Source organism: Rhyacophila brunnea, unplaced genomic scaffold (assembly GCF_057557595.1).
Source record: "Rhyacophila brunnea isolate RB1 unplaced genomic scaffold, BYU_Rbru_1.0 scaffold_1, whole genome shotgun sequence".
Classification (NCBI taxonomy): Eukaryota; Metazoa; Arthropoda; class Insecta; order Trichoptera; family Rhyacophilidae; genus Rhyacophila; species Rhyacophila brunnea.
The window spans coordinates 41,099,962-41,127,801 of NW_028232751.1; the positions used below are offsets into that span (position 1 = coordinate 41,099,962).

General features: G+C 34.2%; 1 protein-coding gene across 2 annotated transcripts in view; it reads left to right on the forward strand.

Annotated features, from left to right (window-relative positions):
- Positions 1-290: 290 nt before the first annotated feature.
- The window catches only part of LOC147079789 (E3 ubiquitin-protein ligase UHRF1-like), a 40,688-nt gene continuing 13,138 nt past the window's right edge, over positions 291-27,840 (forward strand). Inside the window, exons 1-8 of one of the 2 annotated variants that reach the window (XM_085944187.1) lie at positions 291-555; positions 741-909; positions 1,724-2,303; positions 7,831-7,974; positions 9,542-9,741; positions 17,587-17,687; positions 22,349-22,553; positions 26,766-26,854. In XM_085944187.1, the coding sequence (XP_085800313.1) occupies positions 406-555; positions 741-909; positions 1,724-2,303; positions 7,831-7,974; positions 9,542-9,741; positions 17,587-17,687; positions 22,349-22,553; positions 26,766-26,854 (1,638 nt within the window). In that variant the 5' untranslated portion in view covers positions 291-405. The remainder of the gene's footprint in view (positions 556-740; positions 910-1,723; positions 2,304-7,830; positions 7,975-9,541; positions 9,742-17,586; positions 17,688-22,348; positions 22,554-26,765; positions 26,855-27,840) is intronic. The other variant, XM_085944196.1, reaches the window with a different exon arrangement.

A 27,840-nucleotide genomic window follows, 5' to 3' on the forward strand; every position in this document is an offset into this window, starting at 1 on the left:
AAAAGTTGGAGTTTTAACATTGGGTGATCCAGGTAAATGGACCTACTGCAACATGCCCGAAAAAGTGACCATAGACAACAACCCAACCTGACCTGTGTTCTGTTAATTATAATTTTCCATTCTTATCGACAATACGCGCAAAACAAATTCACCTAATCTTTTGTTGAAGAATTTACGTCGTCAAAATTATTTGTTGTTACATAGCTACAAAAAAAATTATGGTGTTGGTTCCGTATAAATTTATTAGCCATAAAAAATAAAATTGTTTGGGGAAGTTCGCGCCAAAATCTACCTACAACCGTCAACAAACTGCTTCGACTGTCATGTCAACGCGTTGAATTTGTGCACATTTTATTCATAAATATTTTACGATAGTACGACTAATGATGGTTAAACACTGACAAAATGCACGTGCGAGTAAGATTCTGTGGAAAACCGGAGGCGATAGTGGTGGTACCTTCAAAATTGACTAAAATCGACACTTTTCGAAAGTTGCTCGAGGATAAATTCGACGTCGAACCTTCTCTCCAGAGACTTTTCTACGGCGGAAAACTGGTAATGCAATGTTAAGTTAGAATTATTTCAATCAACGAATCAAATGTTATGCATTTTTATGTCAATTTCTTTAATATAAACTCAATTTCATTAGTTTTTCTGCTTGGAAATTAAACGTTTTCGCTATTATACTTTGCTTACTTCATGACGTTTGGTATTTATAGTCTTGATTATGCTTATTTTAGCTTGAGGATGGATATTCTTTTCATGACTACAACATAAAACTAAATGATGTGATTCAACTCATGCAGAAAGTTACACCGCTTGTCTTTGAAAACGGTAAGCAAACTGAGGAAGAAGAAGAAAAAGATATTAAGAGTGAAACATTAGGCGAGAAGAAGATTGAATATGATGGTAAGCTAATATTTATGTAATGTATCGAAAGCCAACTGCCGTTTCATTGTATACAGGAGCTACCTTTAGTACTTACTGGGAAGTTAAAAAACAACTGATTTATTTAATTTCTTTACACTCCTGTTTTATAAATAGCGATCCAATCTCATTCTTTTAGTGTCGTAGCTTCCTTGAACCTGCTGATATTTTTTAATTAACTACTCTTTTTATTCAACAAATACTTCATAAGATTAAGAATGTAACATTCTAATTATTGAACATACATAATTTTGAAAACACTTATTAGTTCTTAAAATTATTAACAAGTTCAAGGAAACTACAGCACTAAAATTATCTTGAGTGATCCGTGACGTCAGTTAGTAATTAAAGTAATACCTACTTTGATTTAAAATACAGAAGCCGGTACCTTTAGCATAGTGGTCTATGTGCGTGGGTGCGAAACCCGAGAGATGCAGGTTCGATTCCGGTGGGGTGGTGTCTTACTTTTTTCAAATAGATTTTTTCTATTGGTTATAATGTATTTTCTCAGAAGTGTTTTCAAAATTATGTATGATCAATAAAATTGAGGTTCTACTGTGCGTTATACGCAAGAAACATGACTTCTTTTTACTGAACAATAGCGACTCTCTTTATATTATTACTCTGAGGTCTTACTTACCTGTTTTCCATGAATTTTGTACTCTTTTTGTTATTACTTTTCGTAATGTCATCTGTTACCTTGACCCGAGGTTGATTTCCGATTAAGCTTTTTCAGTTTTTGTTTAGTCAATACAAAATAAAAATTCATTAACGTCATTACTTACTCTTTTTATAGATGCTGTCAGTAAATTTTATCATGTCGGCGATCTTATTGATATCAAAGATAGATTTCACAGCGCCTGGTTTGAAGGAAAGGTTTTACAAATAGTGAAAGATCCAGAATACGTATCTCCGAATGATTGTTCGAATGGAACACATTCAAATGAAGAACATAAACCTAGTACTAGTAGATCACCATCCAAAAAAACCAGTCAGGGAAGTCCGAAAAAAAAACTGCAAAAAAATAATAAGAAAGATAATTTTACAACTCCAAACAGTAAAAGAAAGTCTCCGCAGAAAGATGCTGATGATAAACATAGCAGTAGTAAATGCGATACACGTCCTAAATCAATGAAATCACTCCAATCTGTTAACACAGCCCCTAAACGCAGTATCAAAGACTATTTCTCTGCCAAAAAGAAAGAGGATTCGCCGGAAGGAATAGACAAAAAAGAAGAGGTTCCAAAAAATAATGAATCAAATGGAGTATCAGAAGTCAAAGACGAATTGATTGAGAAAAAGGAGGCGAAAATTACTAATGGAAATGAAAGTTTCACCTACGAAGAAGGGTTATTGTATAAAGTTAATTTTGTTGAGTAAGTTTCTTTAATTTTACACTTTGTTTACGATTGTTTAATCGTGTTAATTCATTCATTCACTTACATGGTGGCAGGTTTTTAAAAATACGACAATATAAGTAGTTTTTTATACCTAATATAATTTACCCCATTAATACATTCATTGCTGACCAGTTAATGACATTTTAATTACCGCATTTTAATTATATCTAATTGCCAACTAATGCAAATGCGTCAGTCGCGTTGTCAGCATTAAATGAGTTAAGGCCATGCATTAGTTGAGGCACGGTCTAAAAAGATCGTCGCTAGGCGATGCGCGGATTGCGGGTGGCGGGTGAAAATGACGCCTGTCAAACGAAATATTAATTGTCATATAAATCCAACATACGTCCATTTTATGTTCTGTTTATTGTTCTATTAGTAACAATAATAATATATTCATTGGCATGTTTTCTTTTTAAAGTAAATGGGTAACGTTTTTAGTCATCTTTACACGATTTTAGAATTAATTGACCCGTCGCCATCACGCAGCAAAGTGACGTGTTCCCGGGTCAACATTCTCTCAGTGAATGGCAGCGAGTCCAAAATTTCGTCGCGCGTACAGTTGAAAATTATTTGGCGTTTCACTGATGCGTCACCTTAAGTCTGTATCAAGGTTCCAATTCCATGGTTCCAGGGATCCATAATTAGTGTTGTGAGATCCCCGGGGTTCCAGCGGCTAGCTCAGGCGTCCATGGAACCCCGGATTCACAAAAAAAAAGAAGATTCAAACGGTTGGAGTATAAATAAAACTCGGTCTTTCGTGCTCGTAACGTGGTCTTCTTATATTTTACATTTTCTTTAAACGTTTACATATTTTGTTTTAACAATAAGTTTGGCAGGTCCTATCCTATTGGAAAGGGGACGCTTACTAATTTTTTTTCTTTTTCTCAACTTCGCGTACCCACGCCATTCTACAAAAAGGACTCTCGTGATTGGCCAAATTTTATCGCGTGATGTTTTTTTGATTTCACGAATCACGAGGACCACCCTGGCGCAGGCGCGTCGAAATTTGGACGTTGCCGACAAGCGCGGCAAAATTTATTATTTTTGAATCCTTATATTTAGTCTTAAAATTATCTCTTTCATCCATCATCATTTTTACTTTTTAAATTTAAAAAAAAATACTTACGTGGTTGAGCAAGGAATCAGATTAGATGTTTTATGAAGCCGTTTCTAGAGGTCAGGGTTACGTTTCAATTTGAGCTACTAAATGATTATTTTACACCGGGAGAAGCCCGCCTGTAACAGGGGTGTATCATTCGCCCCATCTGGATTAAAGTCGAAAGGTACGCCCTGATCTCATCGGCCACCCATCCAATTCCTTGTTCATCCGTTAAATACATGGCATGATAACAGTTTATATAAAAAAAATTCAACTACAATCTAACTATTCTAACAAAAAAAAAAAAACAACTAACTTTACGTATTGTTTCTATATTTATTTTAATTACTATTTTCCTGCTCAAAGCAATGCTCCTGAATAAGTCAGAGTTTGATTTATTTTCCTTTCTTATTATCATTTGTCATAATTTATTATTATTTTATTTTTCTCCTGTAATGTCGTGCGTTTATTTTGTTTTCGTAATGTTTTTGTTATTCTTCTCGTTCTTTTATACTGGTCAGCGGAGGGGTCGTGGAGCTGCAGTCTTCGACTCTTGGGCTGTCCAGTTTTTTTTGTATTCCGAGAGGCTACATTTGTAGACGTTTGGCCCTCGTTCGGAATTATTATTTCGTGTTATGTTTTTCTTCTTCTGGTGCAATAGGAGCGTACCTCGTTTGGCGTCGTCTGCCTTTGCAACCAGGGCGTGGTAGTGGCGTTACTATTGAGCCAGACTCGTTCCGAGCAGCGGATATCTTTCTGTGGAAAGTTTTCCACTGATCTGCTGGTCTCTGGAGTATCACCTCATAGATGGACAGGTACTGTGTCTCCATCTGTTCCTATTACTGCGGGCAAGGCATCGTATAGCGGTACAACGGCCAGGCTCGTTGACGGCGGCACGGCTTTCCCACAGGTACTAGGATGGATTTTCACAATAAGTATCCTTTTCCCTTTCTTTTTTTTTTTTTATAGATGGTTACACTTCGGAGGTACCTCTTGTTGTTTCACGATATCTTTCAGGCGTCACGTCCCTAGTCTCTCCATGAACCTGCGCGAGAAAGGAGAGTGCGCACTCTCCACACCATCAAGCTTTGGTATCATGAATTTTCGGCTACGCTGCCTTTGGATGCGCTTACTTCGAGAGGTGGCTCCCTTTGTGCTTCCAAATTGTCTTCATCTGTATTTATTCTTTTTCTTTCTTTAGTAATTTATTCGTTCATTAGACTTCCTGTACTTTAAATTTATTCGAATTTACTTTATTAATTACTCCTACCCCATACATTAAATAGCTACTAATTTTATATAAAATCTTCCCATTGTACTTATGGTACTTACTATCACTTTTAATATTTTACCCTAATACCCATAATTATTTTGCAACATTGTATTGACTGTATAAATCACATTGATATTAAAAATTGAAATATTCCACCCTCTCATTATATTTATTTCTGAATCAGTACACTTAAAACTGTGTAATTAACTTTATTTTTAGTGAAACCCATTTTATTTAAAAAAAAATTGTTGTTTCGTTTTACGCGCCCGACATCCTATTCCAAGGCGCGCCGCGCCGATTTGCGGTGCCTCTCACGTTTTACTATTATTTTTTTTTTTTTTCATTATTGAAGTTGAGAAATTTACGGCTTATTGACTCATTTTTTTTTTTTTTTTTTATCACAAGCATACAATCTCTACTTTCATCCTCTTATACCTAATTTTAACTTATTATTAAAATTTAACATAACAACTAACACTTCGTCGAGTGATGCCTTATTATTCCCGTTCCGTTTTCGCTGTGTTAAATTTACGATTGGTAATTTGTAAAGAAATAATAGTGACGGTCGTATACTATTTTCCTCGTTTCTCTTTGGATTCAAATTATTAACACGGCGTAACTTTGAAACAGGTTTCGCGCTACTGTAGAATATCGTCTTTCCCGTTTATAAAATTGTTTGCGATTTTCAATGTTAATGTTTTCGAATTCATTCATATTTACTTTATTTGAACGGAAAGAATTGGCGTCACTTTGCGGAGCGTTATTTTTAAAACTAGAATGTACATTTTTCGTACTAATGAACTTAAGATTACAAGGCTCAGAAAGTTTGTCCTTAATTAACTTTATATCCGTAATTAGAAGAATTTCCGGATGTTTTATTCGTATAATCTACACATTTCACATCCAACAGCAACTCGGCGTTCACCCTTGACTCGAGGGTTGGCGACTGGTCCTGCTTCATCTCCTCGTGGTCGAGCCTGCGCCCGCACAGCTTCTTTGATTCCTCTCAGCTTGCGCGCCTTCTCAGCCCTCTTTTGAGGCTCCCTGGCCTCCCGTTTCCTTTTTCTCTCCTCACCGAATATCCCGTGGTCGAATAGGGTACACAACATGTTAGTGGTACCCTAGGAAAATCGGCATTTTGCTCGCCGTTTTTCGTCGCGAGTGGGCCGTGGCCTCTACGAGCCCTCCTCGCTGGATACCGTCGATGATGTGTCTGGTCTCCATAGGTGGGATTTGTGCAGCCATTCGTCGTACTGGAGACGCGCTGGTGCTACGGTCTCCAGCACGACGCTAGGCGCGGTCAGCTCCGTATGTGGACTGTCTTCGAACACCAGAAGAGGGCTCTCCCGGTTTGATGTTGGAGACAGCACTTCTTCTTTGATAAGGGTCACGTCGGAGTCCGCTTTTTAGTTAACCATTTCTTGGTTGTTCCGGCTCCTGGATCATAAACTTTTATTTAGCGTTCGCGGGCGTAAATTTTATTTCGCGGGTTCGGAAGAATTAATGCGATTCTTCACGCTTCATGTTGCCGGGCGCCATTGAGATCCCCGGGGTTCCAGCGGCTAGCTCAGGCGTCCATGGAACCCCGGATTCACAAAAAAAACGAAGATTCAAACGGTTGGAGTATAAATAAAACTCGGTCTTTCGTGCTCGTAACGTGGTCTTCTTATATTTTACATTTTCTTTAAACGTTTACATATTTTGTTTTAACAATAAGTTTGGCAGGTCCTATCCTATCGGAAAGGGGACGCTTACTAATTTTTTTTCTTTTTCTCAACTTCGCGTACCCACGCCATTCTACAAAAAGGACTCTCGTGATTGGCCAAATTTTATCGCGTGATGTTTTTTTGATTTCACGAATCACGAGGACCACCCTGGCGCAGGCGCGTCGAAATTTGGACGTTGCCGACAAGCGCGGCAAAATTTATTATTTTTGAATCCTTATATTTAGTCTTAAAATTATCTCTTTCATCCATCATCATTTTTACTTTTTAAATTTAAAAAAAAATACTTACGTGGTTGAGCAAGGAATCAGATTAGATGTTTTATGAAGCCGTTTCTAGAGGTCAGGGTTACGTTTCGACTTGAGCTACTAAATGATTATTTTACACCGGGAGAAGCCCGCCTGTAACAGGGGTGTATCAGTTGTCCCATGATTTTGTCATTTTTGACATTTTGTCTCCCCATTATTACATTTCATCATAAATTCTTTTACACCCTGCGTGATTACATCATTTTTCCAGATTCTCTCATTCGCTAAAAGAACAATTCATTAAAAGTTTTCGCTTTCAGAATTTTATTCTCAGAAAAAAATTAGTAAGTTTGGTTGCTTTTGTGACCACATTTTCTACATCACTTTCGTCACAAATCACGATGTTAACTCAGACCCTTTCCCCCACATTATCTGACATCATAATATATGGGCAACCCTTTATAAGATATGTGCATAGGTAGCGAGCCTCAAAGAAAAATATTTGATTCAATGTGCACACGTTAGAATAAGTTATTTAATTGAAAATTTAGTACTTTCTGTCCAACAAGAAGATTTAGGCACAAGCCGGAAGTCGCTGTCGTCGACTAAATAGAAGGAGCTTTTTAGTTTATAATGGAAGTGCGGTTAAAAATGGGAGGAGCTTGTTAGTTCACAGTTTTAACACGTAGCCAAGAAGATCTTGTTCGACAGTACATGGTTACATATTATTTTATATTATGACTGATTGTCTATGAAACATCCACAATTAATATTGGTTGATAGATTTATTTAATGTGTGTTTAATGTCATAAGTAATTTAGTGCAAGAACGTAGTGGTCGGTGGGCAGCGGCGGCTTGCGCAACTCAAACGTATAACCGTGTGTAAAATGTTTGTAGACAGTGTCTTTTTTGGGACATATCACACATGGTTATACGTTTGAGTTGTACACGCCGCTGCCCGCCCGTCACTGTGGCCAAGCGCTAAGAGAAAAACAGCGATTCCTAGACAGCTCAATTTTCATAAAAAGATAGAATATAAATCGGTCTCTAGTGTACCTATTGCAGGAAACTGTTTAATTGACAGTAATTGATGTCTGCGTTATCTATTGTATATTATATTTAGTTTTTGTTTTTAAAGATGGTCTTTGTTTTATAGTGAAGACGAGTGTTCATCGCAGTACTGCAAGTTGTCTGAAATAAGACCACGGTCAAGAACTGAAATAGAAATTGAAGACCTCAAAGTTAAACAAATGGTCCTACTAAATTATAATCCGGAGCAACCTCATGAGAAAGGATTTTGGTAAGTCTTGCGTTGGTCATAGCAAACGTTTGGATCCATGAGATATTTATTTCTTGGGATAAAATTCTAGGTGTCAATATTGTAGCTAATAGGCCGTCAATGGAAATAGGTAAAAACGAATCGTTTATGACGGTCTCACCTTACGCCGGAACCGTTTATTGCCTTAATAAAACTTGTCAAGTGTTCACCCACTTGTCTGCGAATTTGTATATTCAGTGCCGCCGTGTTCCATAATGCTCCATTCAAATAACGGTGTTTGTACATGCACGTCTATTTGAAACAAGTATTCCTTATATTAAAACAAAAATATTTTTTCTCTATGGTCAGTTTTTGATGTCTATGGGCACTTAACTGTTAAATATACGATAATTTTTCACATTTTGCTGCTAGATAGCCCTAGTAGTCCATATATTTTGAACTCGCTATTACATACTTTCATATTATTTCTTTTATTTTTCGATTAACACTGCATTATGACCGGATAATCCGAATGCCAAATAAACGTTATTGAATAAATATAATCATTACAATATAAACAAATGTAAATGGTTATCGTGATAGTATACCTACCTACCATATAATTATTATGCGTAAATCGATTCCAGCATTATCATGTGAATTGAGTTGTTAAAAATATTATATTATATTTATTTGATTTTCATGAATCTGCGTATTTACTAACGAGACTCTTAAATTCGAAAGCGTCATCGCTTTTACGAAATTGCGGCATTGTAGATTAGCTTCATCTACGAAAGCAAAGTTTAGTACCTAGTAAAGCATTCATCATTGAATAAAATGAAGCACCAATTATAGGATCAATTGTAAAATAGATAATACCATTAGACAATAATCAAAATAATTCACTCAAATCATAATGAAATACCTAAGAAAACAAGTACCTATGACAATTATCAACAAACGCGGGCTGTCAGTTGCAATCTGTCAAAAATCGACTCTGCCGAATTTAGCAATCGGTTCGCTAAACTTATGGTAGAGGGGCATTAGGTGTTCGGGTTCGGCGAGATGCTTATGTACAAAATCTCCGTGAACGCAATTATACGTTTTGCACGCCATCTGGCGTAAAATCGCATTCGAAAATATTGGATGACTGGATGAAAACTATTACCTTCTATTATAGAAATACTATCATAAATCATCCGGTGTTCGAATTTAGAACTAAGCTCATCATAGTATAAAAAGTATTGAATGATATTATGAAGCGTCTAAAAGCAAACACCGATATGTCTAATTTGCAATGTTAGTAAATGACGTTTTTGTGTTTTACTTTTAAATTATTAGTTTTAATGATAGGTTAGTTTTTCCATCATATTGTATTTCCAATTAAGAACAATATGCATATTTTTATTACAGATTAACCGATAATTGCAATAAATATAAGCAAAATAAAATTGGAGATATCGGCATTTGCATGTAACTATTTAACTTGTCTTATATGATATTCAATGCAATCATTGTGTCGATTTAGTATGAAGTAGTTAATTTTATCAAATGACATGAATTAGTGTTTTTTTGTCAATTATCTATTACAACTATAATTTTTTTTCAGGTTTGATTATTGCATAGAAGAGATAGTAAAATTACGTAAAAATACTGAACTCATCGGGACACTGTACCACGGAAAAGACATTCCACAGAATGACGTAAAGGTGAAATGTCACGACAAGATTTTCGCAATCGAAACTGTAATTCCTCTAGCCAATAGAACAGAAGAATATGAGAAGTTGATGGTGACACCGACTGAAAAACGTAAAGTATACATATTATATCCTACCTCAAATTGATTATTGAATAACATAACACTTGACTTATAGATTTAACGAGGGATGGTTGAGCATCAGTTGTTTTAAAGTTCGTTTTATTTGGTTTTATTTATATACTGTTTACTTGTTCATACGTCATATTTATATCTGTCAAACTTTGCGGTATGCATGTTTATTCCGGCTCTCACATCTAAACTCGCCTCATCTGCCGCACAGCCATAAATCAAACCTTTCAAGAACGTCGATCTGGTGTCGCATATGAAGACCGCGCATATCTACAGTGGAACCCCGACTCAAGGGACCCAAGAAAAAAAACGATAAATGCGGGATATATATAAAAAATAAATTTAAAAAAAACTTGTTTTTCTCCTGGATTTTTTCGACGTCTTGAAATATTTTCTGTTTCTCAGCTAGAGTTCTAGTTTTCTTCGTGGGGGGCATTTTAGTTGCGACTTATGAAAATTCATGATACGAAATGCGAGGCAAGCCTGAGCGTCGACCGACCTGTGCAAATAAAGCGTTGCGACTGAAAGGTCTGTAATAGTCTGTAATCATAAACAATTCTACGAAAAATATTAAACAAAAACAGTCAATCGGGATAATATTTGTGACGGGACCATAATATTTAGATGATAGATCGAGTAAAATGATAAATCGAGGAACGATTAATGTGGGATTATTTAACATTGTTCTTATGGGTATTTGGCGCAAGGCCTGAACAAAAACGATGCATAAGTGCGAGTGAGAAAGTATTCGGCACCCTTATAATCTCTGCAACACGCACTAGGGCAAGATAAAAGGTTTACAAATTTGTGAGATGGTTTGCTATGGTTTCGCCGCCAAATCTTAGTTTGTTGCATAGCTAAGTGTTGATAACCTGCGAGCGCGTGTTGCTAAAATTGATATTTTTTGTGTTTAACATAAAGTCAGTGGTTAATATTTTTAGTTAATTAAGTAGAAAAGATGGTTCTGTGTGTTGTATTAAAATGTAGTAGCCGTACTGATAAGCAAGAACATGGTATTACATTTCATAGGTAAGTTGATACATGTTCGTGATGATTTATTTGTATATTATTATATATTTTAATATCAAGTGTGTATCAATAGTGTTTCTTTAAAATAACTTAAATTATGGATATCTTTACCTAATGGTTGCATTTTGACAGCTTAAAAATACTATATAACATAAAAAAATAGAAAATTATATTTTAATTCTGAGCGTCTAGTGCGAGCACTTTGGGCGACCACAAGCGAAACGGTCTATGGTCTCAAACATTTCGTGACCCGAGAACTACATAGTTCTAAGTGAACAGCTGCAGCAAAAAAGATATGGGCATTTGAAGTTTTGAATGCTTGTATTTTGAATATCATGAATGTTTTCAATATTTTTTTTGATTGAATATATTATTAATGGTACTGTTATGGTATAACTATCAATAAAACTATGTAAAAACTAGTTTTTAATAGTTAAATCAATATATCATAATTTCAGTTAGAACCATGGGCACCTGAAAGTCAAACAAACCTCCTGTACTACAAAGTTCTAACTGAAATTTGTATGAAAGTCCTAGTAATTCAAGACACAGACTTTTAATTTTTATGTTACAACAAATAAAAATGTTTGATTGAGTTATATTACATGATATTTTTTTCGGAGAAAATGTATGGAAATTGTTGGGAAAATGGGAAATTCAGAAAAATAAAAATTATTTTTTGTAAATTTTGTTTAATACCATTTAAATTGAATGAAAATGGTGACAATGTAATTTTAAAATATAAAACATAAGTATGGTAAAAAATAGCATAAACTACCAACAAGAAGATGAAGGATGAAGAAATACAAATAATGCAAAAATTATATGAAGTATGTAACATCATAATAATATAATATAATATAATACATACAATTAACATGGTAATTTAAATAAGAAAACCAAAAACTTCTGAACAAAAAAGGTGCATACAATATATTAGCAAAAAATACAAGGAGAATATAAAGAATATAATTAACATGGTAATTTAAATAAGCAAACCACAAACTTATGAACAAAACATAGGTGCATACAATATTTTAGCAAAAAATACATAGAGAAATATAAAAACACAATTTATTAACATGCTAATTTTAATAAGAAAATCACAAACTTCTGAACAAAACATAGATGGATACAATATATCAGCAAAAAATACAAGGAGAATATAAATAAAATAATTAACATGGTAATTTAAATAAGAAAACCACAAACTTCTGAACAAAACATAGTGTATGTCCTGAGTGACAGCGCTCGGCGCAGCGTTGAGCGTTTTGCGCAACTTAAACGTATAACCGTGTGTGTAAATGTTCATAGACAATGTCTTTTTTGGTTATACATTTATACGGTTATACGTTTGAGTTGCGCAAAACGCTCAATGCTGCGCCGAACGCTGCCACTCAGGACGTACACATAGGTGCATACAATATATTAGCAAAAAATACATGGAGAAATATAAAAACACAATTAACATGGTAATTTAAATAAGAAAACCACAAACTTCTGAACAAAACATAGGTGCATACAATATATTAGCAAAAAATACATGGAGAAATATAAAAAACACAATTAACATGGTAATTTAAATAAGAAAACTACAAACTACTGAACAAAACATAGGTGCATACGATATATTAGCAAAAAATACATGGAGAAATATAAAAAACACAATTAACATGGTAATTTAAATAAGAAAACCCCAAACTTCTGAACAAAACATATGTGCATACAGAATACTAGCAAAAGATACAAGGGAAAATATAAAGAACACAATTAATTATTAATTAATACCAAAATCTTTAAAACACAAATTTTTAAACGTAGAACATAATATTAAGATCAATGTAATTTTATTAAAATGGATAAAACAGTAAATGTTCTAATAGAAACTCAATTATTTTTCTGGTTACGCAGTAACGCTGTATAAAAGTTTCTATCTGTTATTGGCATAAACTTTTGCATAGCTCTTAAGGAATCTATTTTATTTTTAGGAAGTTGACGGATTTGTTTTATAGCTTTTGGGCGCTGAAGATTATTTTGAGGAAGAATTACTATAGATGAGTTGCTTTCTTTAACGCGGCGGCTCGGCCTATCTAATAATTTAATGTTAATTTTAATCGGAAAATCAGTATCAGTGTGAGATGTTCTATATTCTACTTCAAATAGCGACTGGGTGTATCTTAACGCTGCAACTTTTGTGTAAGGAATGAGTTTATAATTGTGAAATTTAGCACATGCACCGAAGTCCTTGAAATCTGTTTCTTCCATTTGTAACACAGTAAATGGATTTTTGCGGCTTACTTTTAAAAGTATTCTAATAAACGAAAGCGGCGAATAAAATTCGGAAGCCATCATAGCCTTTTCTATCTGACTGTGGGCATTGTCAATTACCTGAATGCAAGAATGCCCTGGGGTGGAGTATTTCATGGTGATTTGTGAAATTTGTGGATTACTCATGATTTGACATCATAGAATTTCTATTTTGTGGCACGCATGAGTCACTCCACATAATTAAACTTGTAATTAGAGGATTATCAGCGATGACCCGATCCAAAATCTCCCTCACAGCACTAGCAATATCATTACCTGTCCGGCCTGATCGTATTTCATTCCAAATTGCACAATAGACTTTTTTTGTAGTAGATAAATGCGCAGTCATATTGTAAACATTTAATTTTGAGTGATAAAAGAAGCTACTTATGTCTGCCCTGGGACATGTTATCACATTTTCTAAATCAAAACAAAGTACGGGTGTATCACTGTTTTGTCTGTCTTTCTCACGTTCTTCGCGCATTCCTGCCTTCAAGACTGAATGTACTTTGTATAACCCTTCATGCTCAGTCGTAAGCATTCCATTTGTTTTAGCTACTTTATAATGCTCGCAGGTGTCGCATCGATCCGATTTTGGTATGTGGAAATCAAGATTGAACTCTGTACTAAAAATTAATTTATACATCGACATCTTAACCGGAATGGAGTCAGTCTCTTTGCATTTGCTAAGATATAGATCATACATCTTTGATAATGACAGCGATGAATCTATATATTGTCTTTTAGTAGAAGCTCTGCAATAGTGAGATTCAACCTTCGGGAAGGAGTTAATATGTTCTCTTACTTGATCTTTTAGTATAGCAGGCACACATGTTTTTATATGTTTTCCTCTACCATCAGGCGTTGGAATACTGGAGTCATTTTTTACATTTGAATGAACATTATAAATTGGTTTTTGAGAGATGCTCAACGTCGACAAATAAAATGTTTTGCATACCTGAAATAGTTGATTTTTCACCATTAAATTATATTTAAATGAAAACTTCCTCCTTGATACATAGTTTTCTTTGTTTTTAACAGTGCGACGTTTAATAACACTTCTTTCCGTTGTTTTTAAAATGAAATGATATTTTTCATTTTGATTTAATGTATAATAGTCTTTGTGTATATTCTGTTGTTCTTCTAAACATATAAATTTACTGTATTTGAATGTACAGGAATTGAGGCAATCTTTTCTGGTTATAACACTTTTCTTGGGTACAAACTTTCCGCGTCTTGATATGTAAGCTTGGCCTGATTGGCATTTTAATTTTAGTATATTGCGTGTCCAATTCTCGGGGTGAGCGATACGTTTTCTAACTAAAACGCTCGATGTTAGTGGTTCACTTTCAAACAGCCCATCGTCTTCATCTACGGTGGTTGAGGGAATGTGATGTAATAATTGTTCATCTACGGTGGTGGTTGTGGGAATGTGATGTAATAATTATTCATCTACGGTGGTGGTTGAGGGAATGTGATGTAATAATTGTCCTTCTATTAAATCGTTCACCTCAGCTCTAGAAGAAACTTCAAGCCTGTAAGAGTAGAAAAATGCAACATTAGTAATAATATAAGTAGGCGTGTAATTTAGTTAAATTGTAAAAGATTAATACGTCATTGATTTGTCTGACATCGTTGACAGATTTTTCTACTTACTGTTGATATATAATATTATCACTTTGAGAGCATAACATTTGATGGTATTCTTCCTGGGAATTTTCAGCAATCGGAATGCTTGAATACAACATATCCATTTCTTCAACTCCTCTACTGATATTTGATACGTCTAAAAGGTTTATATTATCGCTTCCAGGAAGACTTCCAAACCTGAAACAATAAATAACACAAAATCAATAAATGCAACAAACAGCCTTAAAATAATCTTAATATTGAGACATTGTTATTAACAAAATGTAATAATAAATTGTACAAGTGATTCACAATATGAAAATATTGAATTAGGTGTTGTAATTAACAGTTTGTGAATATTTGACTATAACGAATGTAATGAAATTCTTTAAATAACCATATAATTAAAGCTTACTTACGTTTCATAATATAAATCATCCATTATTGACTCCACAAATACTGTTGCTGTTAAATGTCACGAAACAATTTTTTGAGGTTATGTATTTCGAAGCTGTAGTAGTTTATGTACAATACTCTTGGTTTATAGTTAAAACTGCATGAAATCTGAATAATGAATTTTAAATATTATACGACACGATTTCACTGTTATAATTGCAATTAAAACCAATTTATCAACTTTAAATGTAATGATAATTCGCGCGCCGCGAAACGTCAAAACACATGGAACTCTGTAGAACGACAGATCTTTCTAGATTACGGTACAACTCTGTAGTACCACAGATTTCTTGTAAAGTGCACATAGAACTTGGTAGTATTGGGTTTTAATGAAAAAATATAGAAAATATCGACTTCATATTAATACAGCACGTAGATAATGTTACTTGGAAGACAACCTCATTGTTACTTTAATTTGGCCAAAAATCGACACTTGCAACCCTGTAGTTCTCGGGTCACGATTTGTATACTAATGCGTTCGCTCGCCCACATACCAAACGCACGGCACGCAGCTTCATTTAGCAATGCAGTGGGTGGCATCTAAATGTATCTATAGTCTAAGGTTTGGCGGGACTTTCAAAAATGAACGATCCGTACGGGAAAACGATTTATGCGAGAACGGTAGATCGGGGTTCCACTGTACCTAGCGACAGTCGCATGTAACCTTCGAAACGTACCTATAGATATTTGGATGCGGTGATCGGCGAGCCGGTATAGGAATTACCAATTCGTAGGTTTGTATTCATCCTGGCGTCCTGGCGTAGGATGAAGCGCTGGACCCCCCCTGATGATGTAATGTCACGGTGATATCGTCTGCTGGCTTCTTCTCCGGGGACATGCTTATGTTGATTGACAACGCGAAATTACAGGCGTTTATTTGTCAGAATACATTGCTATCACTTTTCATGTGTTAGTATTATTTATTATTTATAAAATGCCATTTTAAGATATTGATGAATGTTTATTCAATGCAATTGAATGACAGAAACCATTGGGACAGTCGCCTGTGATCCGCTGGGCTCACTTGCGTCTAATCTCCGAGAAGTCGTAAGTAACCGAGAATCTGTTCTAACGCAATGAGTCATGACACTAATACGCCATTACAATAAAGGTTATATTACTATAAATTCTCGAAACTTATATCGCATAATGGAAATGGATACGTCATATGGTCACGTGACATCTACCTATACATCTGTGAATGACTTTCATGCACAATTTCTCGTGCGCGCCGGTATGAAGTGAGTTGTCCATTTAATATGTCATTGTTTGAAAGGGACTGTGCATTTGCTGGGATTATCATTACTGCCTTTCTTTGCTTGATAGGTACATATTTTGAAATATCATACCTACAAAATGAACATTCTTATAAATAAAATCTTAATATACATAATTTTAAACTAAATACATTAGACATTGAATGTCTTGGAATGAATGATTTATAGGTATTTAATTATTATTATGCATGACTTTAATATAAGTAGGTAAGTGCTTTATGTATGTTCTTTTTTAATAAAGCTAGGTCAATGATTTTTTTATGCTAGGGACGAATTTAATGGTAAGGCTTTTGATAAAATTATTAATGCTGAGAAAGTAATTATTCCTTATACCTATGTATTATGAAAGAATACTTATTTAGTTTAGACTTTATTGGCTAAGTTTCTAAAGGGTGACTATGAATTTTCATACGTCTAAGCTTACGGGCTAGAAATTTGTCTCGCAGTCGATTTGCTCATGTTTGCATGAATCCGCCCAATGATGATTCAGGCCTCATGGCCTTGGATCCTCTGAGGATGCTATGGTTTAGGCGGTAACACAGTCCTAAACGACATGTGAAATGGAAATGAAATAAATAATACTAAAAATGTTCTAAAAATCCATCCATGAATATGATTTTGTTATTCAATCTTCCATGCCATGTTTTATTATATCAGAGTAATTAACAACTTTGTTAGATAGACATTTAGAATTTGTCCAAAAGTTGTATAATTTTTAATTTAGCGATTGACAATTACTGATTTTTATCAAACATTCCTGGTATGTGACGTACTAATTAAAGGCGTGTAAACTGTTCATTGACGATTGGATAGATTATAACTTTTTCATGTTCTTCAAAATCATTTGAAAATATACTTTTTCCCCTTGAATTTAGGATCATTATTTGTTTTCATATAAATAACAAATTATTTGTAATTAGATTAAAGTTTCGATTTAATTTAGTTATGTGTACAGTAAAAACGAAACAATGATGCGGTTCGTCGATTGTATATGTACGTATACGTGCGAAAACGCGGTCATCGGCTGCCAGGCATTTATCACGGCTCCCGATACGCGCGCACACTATCGACCGACCGCATTATTGTTTCGTTTTTTACTGTACTACAATTTGCTTTCATGTTAACTAGGTGCTGCTCCTTTGGCGTGCACGAAATGCCGGGACAATACGAAAGTCCCTTGCAGAGAATGCGGCTGCTACGTCTGCTCTGGAAAAAATTCACCAGAAGAGGTTTAAATATTATTTTTTTCTATTAGAGTGATTACAGCAGTGTCGAATAGTGGAGGTAGGCTGTTAACCCGGCCGCCGCGTAAGTTTCCATACGAAACAAGTGCTGTCTGCGGTAAATGTTATTCTTCGCTGTATTATAATAAATACGGCAGTTAAAAATAGTTGGTATAACTATTATCATGACTAGATACATAAGGATGCATGTGTCACACTAAAAAACAGAATCGAGTATTGAATTTAGCTGTATTTACTTTAATAAAATCAGCCTTAGTGCTTTACTCTGTAAGAATAGGTAGCCATATTTGATGACAAATACTTGTGTTCAAAGGGTTGCTTTGAAAGTGCGCCGATGAAAAGACATAAATCACTGACTAATTTTATTTTACTTATGTTAAAAATACTTTTTTGTTTTATGTTTTATAAATATTTTATGTTTTATAAAAAAAAAACAATATTTATTTTTTTAAATCTGCGTAAATTTTTCCAAGTGCTATAAAAACATTTTATGCGTGAGGTTTTAAAAATTTATAAGCATTAAATTGCACGTGAAGATAATATGTAATATAGTTGAAAAGTTATTATTCTATGATTTTAAATTTATATTATATTTTATACCTACCCATGTGTGTGTTTTTTTTTATCAAACACTAGCTAAAGTACCCGGCTTCGCACAAGGTCGCTTCGAGGTTATATTTATCTTAGATATTTAAAAAATAATAAGAGGTAATTATTTTTTTAATATTAAAATATCTGTGTTATACAATATGGCAATATGAAAATAATTCTAATAGGAGTAAAGGTCAAACAAAAGGCCACTAAATTAAAATCGAATCCAAAATATGCAAACGTTATTAACGCTTTCGCTGCTGAAAAGATAATGAGATTTTAATTGCCCCCTTTAAAATGCACGTTAATTACATCGATCGGCCGCCTGGTCATTACGCGCCGTGTGCGTCTTCCGCGTCCAAAGTATTAATGTTATTAATATGCAGTAAAAAAAAAAAAACAAAATTGCATGGAACAAACAAACAACAAACGTTGTATTTTATATAATACTAATTTAGAAACCTTCGCAGGTGTGCGCACAACAACTGACAAAAGTTTCATCGCAATCGGATGAATGGTATAGGAACGCATACGAATAGAAGAAGAAAATGATTTTCTAATTCAGAAATCTTCGTGGGCATGCGCACAACAACTCACCAAAGTTTCATTGTAAATAGAAGAAGATAAAATAGAAGAAGAAGAAGATGGTTATTCTAATTCAGAAACCTTCGCGGGGCTTGGCACAATTATTGATGAAAGTTTTATTGCAATCGGATGAATGGAATAGAAACGCATACGAATAGAAAAATATAAAATAAAAGAAGAAGATGGTTGTACTAATTCAGAAACCTTTGCGGGTGTTACCACAACAACTGACGAAGGTTTCATCGCAATCAGATGAATAGTGTAGGAACCATATGAATAAAAGAAAATAGAATGATGAAGAAGAAGAAGAAGATAGTTGTACTTATTCAGAAGCCTTTGCGGGTGCTACCACAACAACTGACGAAGGTTTCATCGCAATCGGATGAATGGTATAGGAACCATACGAATAAAAGAGGATATAATGAAGAAGAAGTAGAAGAAGATGGTTTTTCTAATTCAGAAACCTTTGCGGGTGTGCGTACAATAACTGACGAAAGTTTCATCGCAATCAGATGAATGGTGTAGGAACCATATGAATAAAAGAAAATATAATGATGAAGCAGAAGAAGATGATTTTTCTAATTCATAAACCTTTGCGGATGTGCATACAACCACTTACCAAAATTGCATCGCAATCGGATGAATGGTATAGGAACGCATACGGGACAGATAGAAAGACAGACAGACAGACATTCATTTTTATATATAAGATATAGCCTATACTCTTCGCGGAAGTGCAAGCAATAAGTCAACAAAGTTTTATCACAATCGGATGAACGGTATGGCAGCGCATACAATACGAACAATCAAACAAACAAATATTAATTTTTATATATTAGATTTATACGTTTTATATATTCCTTCATAGTAATTCGTAATTTATTGATGAAACTTGCAATCGTCTAAAATATAAATATTTATTTTTTCATTCCGTGTGGACGCACGCATCTTTACTACATACGAGGGTGGGTCAATAATTCCTTAGAAAAAAGCATTAAAACAGTTTTTATTTTTGTATTTTTTTTTTATTTCTCAACATAATCTCCTTGGAGCTCAATACACTTGGTTAGACGTTTCTCAATTTTTTTTTAAACCGTCAGAAAAATAAGTTTTCGGAAGGTCCTCAAAATAAGCATTTGTCCGATCGACGACTTCTTCATTTGAAAAAAAACGTTGTCCACTTAGCCATTTTTTTAAGTTTGGGAAAAGGAAAAAGTCACTGGGGGCTAAATCTGGCGAATACGGTGGGTGGTCGACCAATTCGAACTTCAATTCTTCAATTTTAGCCATTGATCGTAAACATGTGTGAACACGGGCATTGTCCTGATGAAAGAGGATTTTTTTCCTGTTTAAATGAGGCCGTTTTTCTTCAATTTTGTTTTTTAGCTGGTCCAATAAAGATGCATAATAATCCCCTGTTATTGTTTTTCCTTTTTCCAAATAGTCAACGAAAATAATTCCACGTGCATCCCAAAATACAGTAGCCATAACCTTACCAGCTGATTTTACGGTTTTCGCCTTCTTTGGACATGGTTCGCCTTTCGCAATCCACTGCTTTGACTGTTCTTTCGTCTCGGGAGTATAGTGGTTTGTCCATGTCCATGTTTCATCTACAGTTACAAAGCGACGAAAAAATTCATCCGGATTGCGTTGCATGAGCGACAACAGGGCTTTAGAGGCCACCACTCTATTGCGTTTATTGTCGACTGTGAGCAAACGCGGCACCCATCTTGCAGAAATTTTTTTCATGCCCAATTTGTCATGTAAAATAGAAATGACGCTACCTTTTGAGATCCCTGTAACCTCAATTATCTCACTCAACTTTAATCTTTGGTCACTTAACACCATATCGTGGATTTTATTGATCATTTCTGGTGTAGTCACCTCTACAGGACGTCCTGAGCGTGGTTCATCCTTTGTTGATGTACGACCACGTTTAAATTCATTTAACCAGTTATAAATAGTTGCAAGTGAAGGAGCAGATATGCCGTGAACTAAATCCAACTCATTTTTTATTTCCTTTGCTGTTAACCCTTTTATATTAAAATGTTTAATAACAGCTCTAAGCTCAATTTTCTCCATTTTTGTAAACAAGCAAATTTTTTTTTTAAATGTACGAGAAACACACAACAACCCGACCAATCTGATTGAAACTTTGCAGCATACTGAATCGGTAGTGCCGCTGCATGAAAACAAACCGCTTACAGTACTAGTCGCGCCACCTGTCGGCTTTTCTAAGGACTTATTGACCCACCCTCGTATTTAGGACTTTCAATAATGAGCTCGATTTATGACTTTGAAACAATTGGGGTGACACATGAGTAATAAATGACATAATCCAGAACACAAGTTCAAGTACATTTTTAGAAATATTTTGACACATTTCTTTTCGGTTTTTTGGTTGTCTTTTTCGTATTCCCGCAAACATGATGTAAAGATCGCAGTGAATATTCAATTTTACACGGTAAATGACTCAGTGAATATCAATAGATCGAGAGGGTTCGAACGATGTTTATGAAATATATATATTAGAACAATTATATTTATAATAAAACAACATATTTTTGATAAAGTTATATAGGTGGAAGTGGGCGGATGGATCGGGCTATTTTTTAATAAAATTCTCAGTGCTGTATGAAAAATATTTCTTGCGTTATCCACAGATCAAGGTTTGCGTATCTGACTGCTATAAGATCGCGCATTTGTTACGTACTAGCTGTATAATACTGGAATACGGTCGCTGCAATCGGGTTAAGATCCGCCAGTAATAGTGAACACTAAACTTTGTCAGTTATACGTATTTGTTTTCATTGAAATAAGACTATAATTTACAGATGGTGTTGGTTAGTTTTTAAAATTCAATTAAACCCTCCGAAAACCAAGCCATAATGGATAATAATTATGCACTTAAATCATACCGAATATTTTATAGATATAATAATATATTCTGTCTATTGTTGTCTGGTTTAAGCAGGACTTAATGAATTTAAATAAATGAACCAACAATTTGTGTAATGTGTATTCCTAATCCGACGAAAACAAATAAATATAAATGAAAAAGTGTGCACAATTTTATCGTATCGCCCACAGTATGGTTTGGTTGAGGCAAGGTTTAATTGATTTTTAAAAACTAACCAATACCATCTGTAAATTGTAATTTTAGTTCAATGAAAACAAACATGTATGACTAACAAAGTTTAATGTGGACTTTTCATGGTGGATCTTAACAGCCTAACTCCATCCTTCTCTACTGGATGACAGTCTATGTTCAGGCAACGTCCACTTGTTACATCCGCCTTAGAAGAGGCAAGATATTCCCTCTACAAGATCAGATTTTGGTATCCAAGAAACCCGCTAAATGCTAGGTAAAAATGAGAATATTAGCGACAGGATTCTTAGAGGCACTACATGGTGTCTATTGTCCAACCGAGCGATTGTAGATACTTACTGCTGTAATATACTGTTTCTAGACAGTCCTGTGTGATGAATGCAACATGGGCTACCACATGACATGCCTGCAGCCTGCTATGGAATGCCTCCCCTCTGACGAGTGGTACTGCCCCGACTGCAAGAGAGACCCTGACTCAGTGGTCGCTCCCGGCGCCAAGAAGCAAGCTAAAAAACCCAACCAAGGGAAGTCGTCCAGGGACTGGGGTCGAGGGATGGCTTGCGTTGGTTTGTATATATTATTTTTGTTCATCCTGTAATTTTATGTTTCAATAAGATTAAGCAATAAGCAATATTATCAGTTAACACAGTGTGGGGTCCTGGATAACTGTAATAACTCTTGATTTGCCCCCAGAGTGATAATTCTCCAAATTGTGCCTAAAAAACAGGCATCTTCGTAGCCAGAATGTTCCATTATAAGACAGTAATACGGCAAATATAAACATCGAAATCTTGCTGCTTATTGACATTGCATTGTTGAAAATTCTCCGTTATGTATTTTTTGTGTTATGTGTGTTATAGCAGTGCTCCGCAACCTTTTCTCACCCACGGCACACCATAAGTCTTAGAATTCCACGGGACACCACACGTAAAACAATTTATACACCAAAACATAGACCCCACATCCTGAAGGGGGACCCCAAGCTAGGATTTTTGGCGGGCCCCCCTACCTATCGCTAAGGTTAAAGACAGTGTGATACTCTAAAATAGCGTTTTTTAAATGGTGTTCGAGGTAAAATTAATGGTATTGAATGTATGTTTAGCGATTTTTTGTATTTATTAATACAGTAAAACCTCATTAATACGAATTCCACGAGACCGGAAATCGAAAAAAAGTTTGAATTACGAAATATGAAATGTATGTCAGAAAAATATTAAAATTAAAAAAAAAAAAAAAATATTTTCATCAATATGTGCCTACCAAATTTCCGGTTCCGTGTGTGTCAGGAAATGTCAAGATTATTTTTATTACCTTAAAATAAGTAATTTATGATGTTTTGAAAAGTCTGTCACAATTTTCAATGACTGGCTCATGAATGTACTTTATTACGATTTATTAGATATTTTTATATGCCAGGAATTTCGAATTACGGAATTCGGATTAAAGGTATGGTTTTATATCGACTGTTTAGGAAAAAAGGCGTAACCCTCGATTTTTCGAAAAGTGCTTTTATCAGATATTAACAATGTATACAACTAAATACACGTTTTGTAAAAAAGAAGTAAGCCGCAAATCCCGATTTATTATCTAAATTCAGGTTTTAAGCAAGCTTTAATTAAATTTTAATTTAAGGGAAAAAAAAGCATTTACCCTCAATTTTAATGATTTTCTTTAATAACTTCTTTTTAATTATTAGTAGATCGAGAAGATATTACACCAAATCATCTATCATCATGCACCCAATGTCTGTGCCTATTTTTTTTATTAATATTAAACCAAAAATCATTCAAAAAACGTTTTTTGCCTCCTGTAAAATTAGTTCTGTGTGGGTTACGTCCTTTTTCCTAAACACGGTCGATATGAAAATACTGTTCAAGGGACTTTTTTTTCGCGAAAATTTCGAATTACGGCGAATTTCGAATTATCCATGTTCTTTTTAACGAGGTTCTACTGTACATCCACTTGAATTATGGTTGTAGGGTTAAGAATAATTTTATTATTTGTCATGTATTGATATAATAATAATAAATTGTATCCTACAATCGCATAAAATATTAATTAATACTATCCTAGTAAATTAGCGCCGCAGGCGACTTTTCTTACTATCTTTATCTCACTTATCTGGTTGACCTGCCACGCCGCCCCCCCCCCCCCCCCCGGAGCCTGGGCCCACAGGCTAGAGGCCTGTCGGCTCCCCCCTTATGAGGGCCATGCACCAAAATTACGTTAATTTATGTTTTTTTTTATTTGATAAATAAATAAATATACAAACAACATAACACGACGAAGAACTAAAAATGTACATATTTCCATGTACCTATTTGAATTATCAATATAATAACTAATTAATGTGATAACTGAGCTTGTTTCAATGAACGTAAAAGTTTCATTATAAAAAGCAACCGAAGTTCTCGGTCAAGACCCATCAAACAAGACTGATAATTATTTTCAATTATAACTTGAGTTGAAAAATATTGCTCATTTAGATATGTCATAGGAAATGGGAGCTGGACTGCGAAAGCCTTGTCGGAAATCCGAGGATATTCTTTATTAACCGAAACCCAGAAAATAGCCAATGGAACATCGGCGAAGGTCAGTTTTAGCGTCTCCTCGTTTCTCAATCCAACCAATTTCTCTCGAATTTATAGGGAAAACGCTTCTATAGAATTTTCATCATTGGTTGCAAGAGGGTTTCGGATCCAGTCATATCGACTATATGAAAGTAATGATGAAATATATTTTGCAGCAAAATTAATTGTTTGTTTTCAATGGGTGGTCTGGTAGGTCCTTTGATACATTTGTAGAGATCCTTGTCTTCACTCCTTCTACTTTACCAGAGCACGTCAATAGATTTTCATTTTGACCTTGCATTGTTTTATTAAGTTAATACAGGTGCTTAAATATATTACCAGTCATGTACGAAAATTTGGCTATTAAGTAAGTATTGTATAATATTCGAAATTATTTGTATTTTATTTTTGGGAGCAATGCGCCGCGGCACACCTAACATTGTCTCACGGCACACCGGTTGCGGAGCACTGTGTTATAGTGTTTTTAAGTAATTTTTTTGCTTCGGCCGAGATGCATAGAATATTGGCAGTCTGTCAAATCAAAATAACTAACGTTTAAAGCCATTTAGCACATTTAAATATCATGTTAATTATATCTAATGGAAAATTAGATTATATCTAACGCAAACGCGCCAGTCGCTTTGTCAGCATTAAATGAGTTTTAACAAAGCAACACTGTGTTCCGCAATCAAAGTTATTGCCATTTTTTTAAATTTCGATTGTTTTATAGTTAAAATATTCTTTCTTCATGGGAAACTAGACACTGATTATCTAAAAATAAAATAATATGTTACGAGCGCCATTTTTACTTTAAATTTTTACTTTACTTTAAGTTTAATTTTCACTGAGAAATGTTTTACAGGTTTTTATAAGATTATTTATGTATACATGCTTTTATTGTTTTGGATTATGAAGATAAAATATCTTGAATCGTGCGAGAGGCATTATGTTTGTGATCGATGTATGTGTTTAATATAACTTATATGATGTCAACTAGCTTTATTATCAAAAAGGACCGGGAATTGTATTAGTGTGAAATTAAGCTCAGGTATAATAATTAATTATTGGGGCATGCAGTTTTTTGTCCACTGATGCATGTTAAAACCTGGCAACATTTATTATTTCTATATCGAATTATGATGCTAGTGAATAACATTAATTTTTAGTCAATGCCCGCTCCTTATGTGAGGCATATAATAGTTAAGATACGAAAACCTCGTATCGAAAAATGTTAAAATGTTCAGGAGGATGAAAAACAGTTTTACTCAAAATTTTCTTTAAGAACATAATTGTTGTTGTTTTCATGTTGTTTTGTGATCATGTTGTTTTAGAAGATGATTAATTAATCAAGTGGGGCATTTTGTAAAGTTTGGATTTGGTTTGTGGCTTATAGATTTGGCAGTATTTAACTTAGAAAATGAGTTACGAGTTTTTGTTATTCCAATGTAAGATTTTTATAGAGTTACGAGGTTTCAATGTTTATGATAAATATAGTTATATTTTATTATCTTTGAAAAGAAAACGCATTTTGGACATTCGATTTATTTAATAATCTTTAAAAAGGAGATGGAAAAAATAATGAAACAATAAAATAATAATTCAAATTTAAAAATCTTATATTAAGTAAGATTGTTTGAGATACGAGTATTACAACTTTTAAAAAAATTGAATTTTGATTTTTGTCAATATCTCAGTAACTATAAATATATACCACATACGAGTTTTAATAGCTCATCAAATTGGCTATAAAATAAGTAAAAAAACCCAATATCGTAAAATTTGCGTTATGAGGTTTTCATATCTTAACGACAATATGTACACAACATGGCGCCTCCAATCATCTCTGTTACTTGCGAGTCTTCTTGTGTCTTCCTACGGTACGCTAGCATTCCGTAGCCGGAGAGCATCTGTATCATGTGACAAACAGATCTTGCATGGAAGATTGCATTTTCACCTTAAGTTTGATGAAAGGCTGCATCATATACCACTAAATACACATTTCAATCGATATTGATTATATTACAATAATAATTATTGTAATATAATCAATATCGATTGAAATGTGTATTTGAACAAAGGGTAAGCACAATGACATGCTAAATGCCCTAGTCCAACACCTCTATATCAACTCAGCAGTGCGAAGATTGTTCTTATAATATGGTATAATATATATTTACATTGCAAAATTTTATTGTTCCATTATTATAGGAAAAACTCAAACATGTTCGATGCCAGCCAACCATTTTGGACCAATTCCTGGGATAGAAGTCGGAATGGCATGGAGATTCAGAATTCAGGTACTGTTTTTGGAATTCACGTTTATTGCTGCATGTTTAATGTACAGTAAAACCTCATTAATAAGAACACTGATAATTCGAAATTCGCCGTAAATTGAAATTTTCGCGAAAAAAAAGTCCCTTGAACATTATTTTCATATAAAACCATACCTTTAATTCGAATTTCGTAATTCGAAGTGATTTCAGAGTCCTGGCATATAAAAATATTGAATAAATCGTAATAAAGTACACTATTTCATGAGTGAGTCATTGAAAATTGTGACAGACTTTTTTTAAAACATCATAAATTGCTTATTTTATGACCCATTAACACATCAGTGGCACAACTACACTCCACTCGAAAAACAATAACTCGCAATATTATGTTTCAGGGCTGTAGGTATTTAATTATTGATTTTTTTTGGATTTCCACATAGTTTTACTAGAGAACCAATCCCAAACAATTGTGTTGACAAATTGGAAAAATAAAAATATTTCGTTTTTTTTTTATTTTATAATTCTAGCTCAACACATGGTAGTAAATAGATGAATGGATTAATGATGCATGGTATTTGCGCAGATTTTAATTTGAAGGAATTGTGTCGGAGATATACATAGTGCATAGGCACATCTATGATCATAAATGAAATTCATGATGATCAAATTGTTTTTTCAAAATTTTAGTACATACATTTTATATTTCGTAATTCGAATTTTTTTTCGATTTTCGGTCCCGTGGAATTCGTATTAACCGGATAACTGCCGCCAGCATCTTAGCACGCTTTTCTATTCCGAAAACAGAGGGCCGGCCAGGCAAAATGCACATGCAAAGACGCTCCACTTGAAACGCAATATATCGGCCGAGGTCAATGTTTTGAATAATTCAATCACATTGCCCACACAGCGACATCTCTTAGGATCATGGTGTAATACTTACATTTGACATTTTTTATATTATCATCAACGAAACGTCAATTTTAAACAAAGCTTTCTTGGGTTACCGAAAC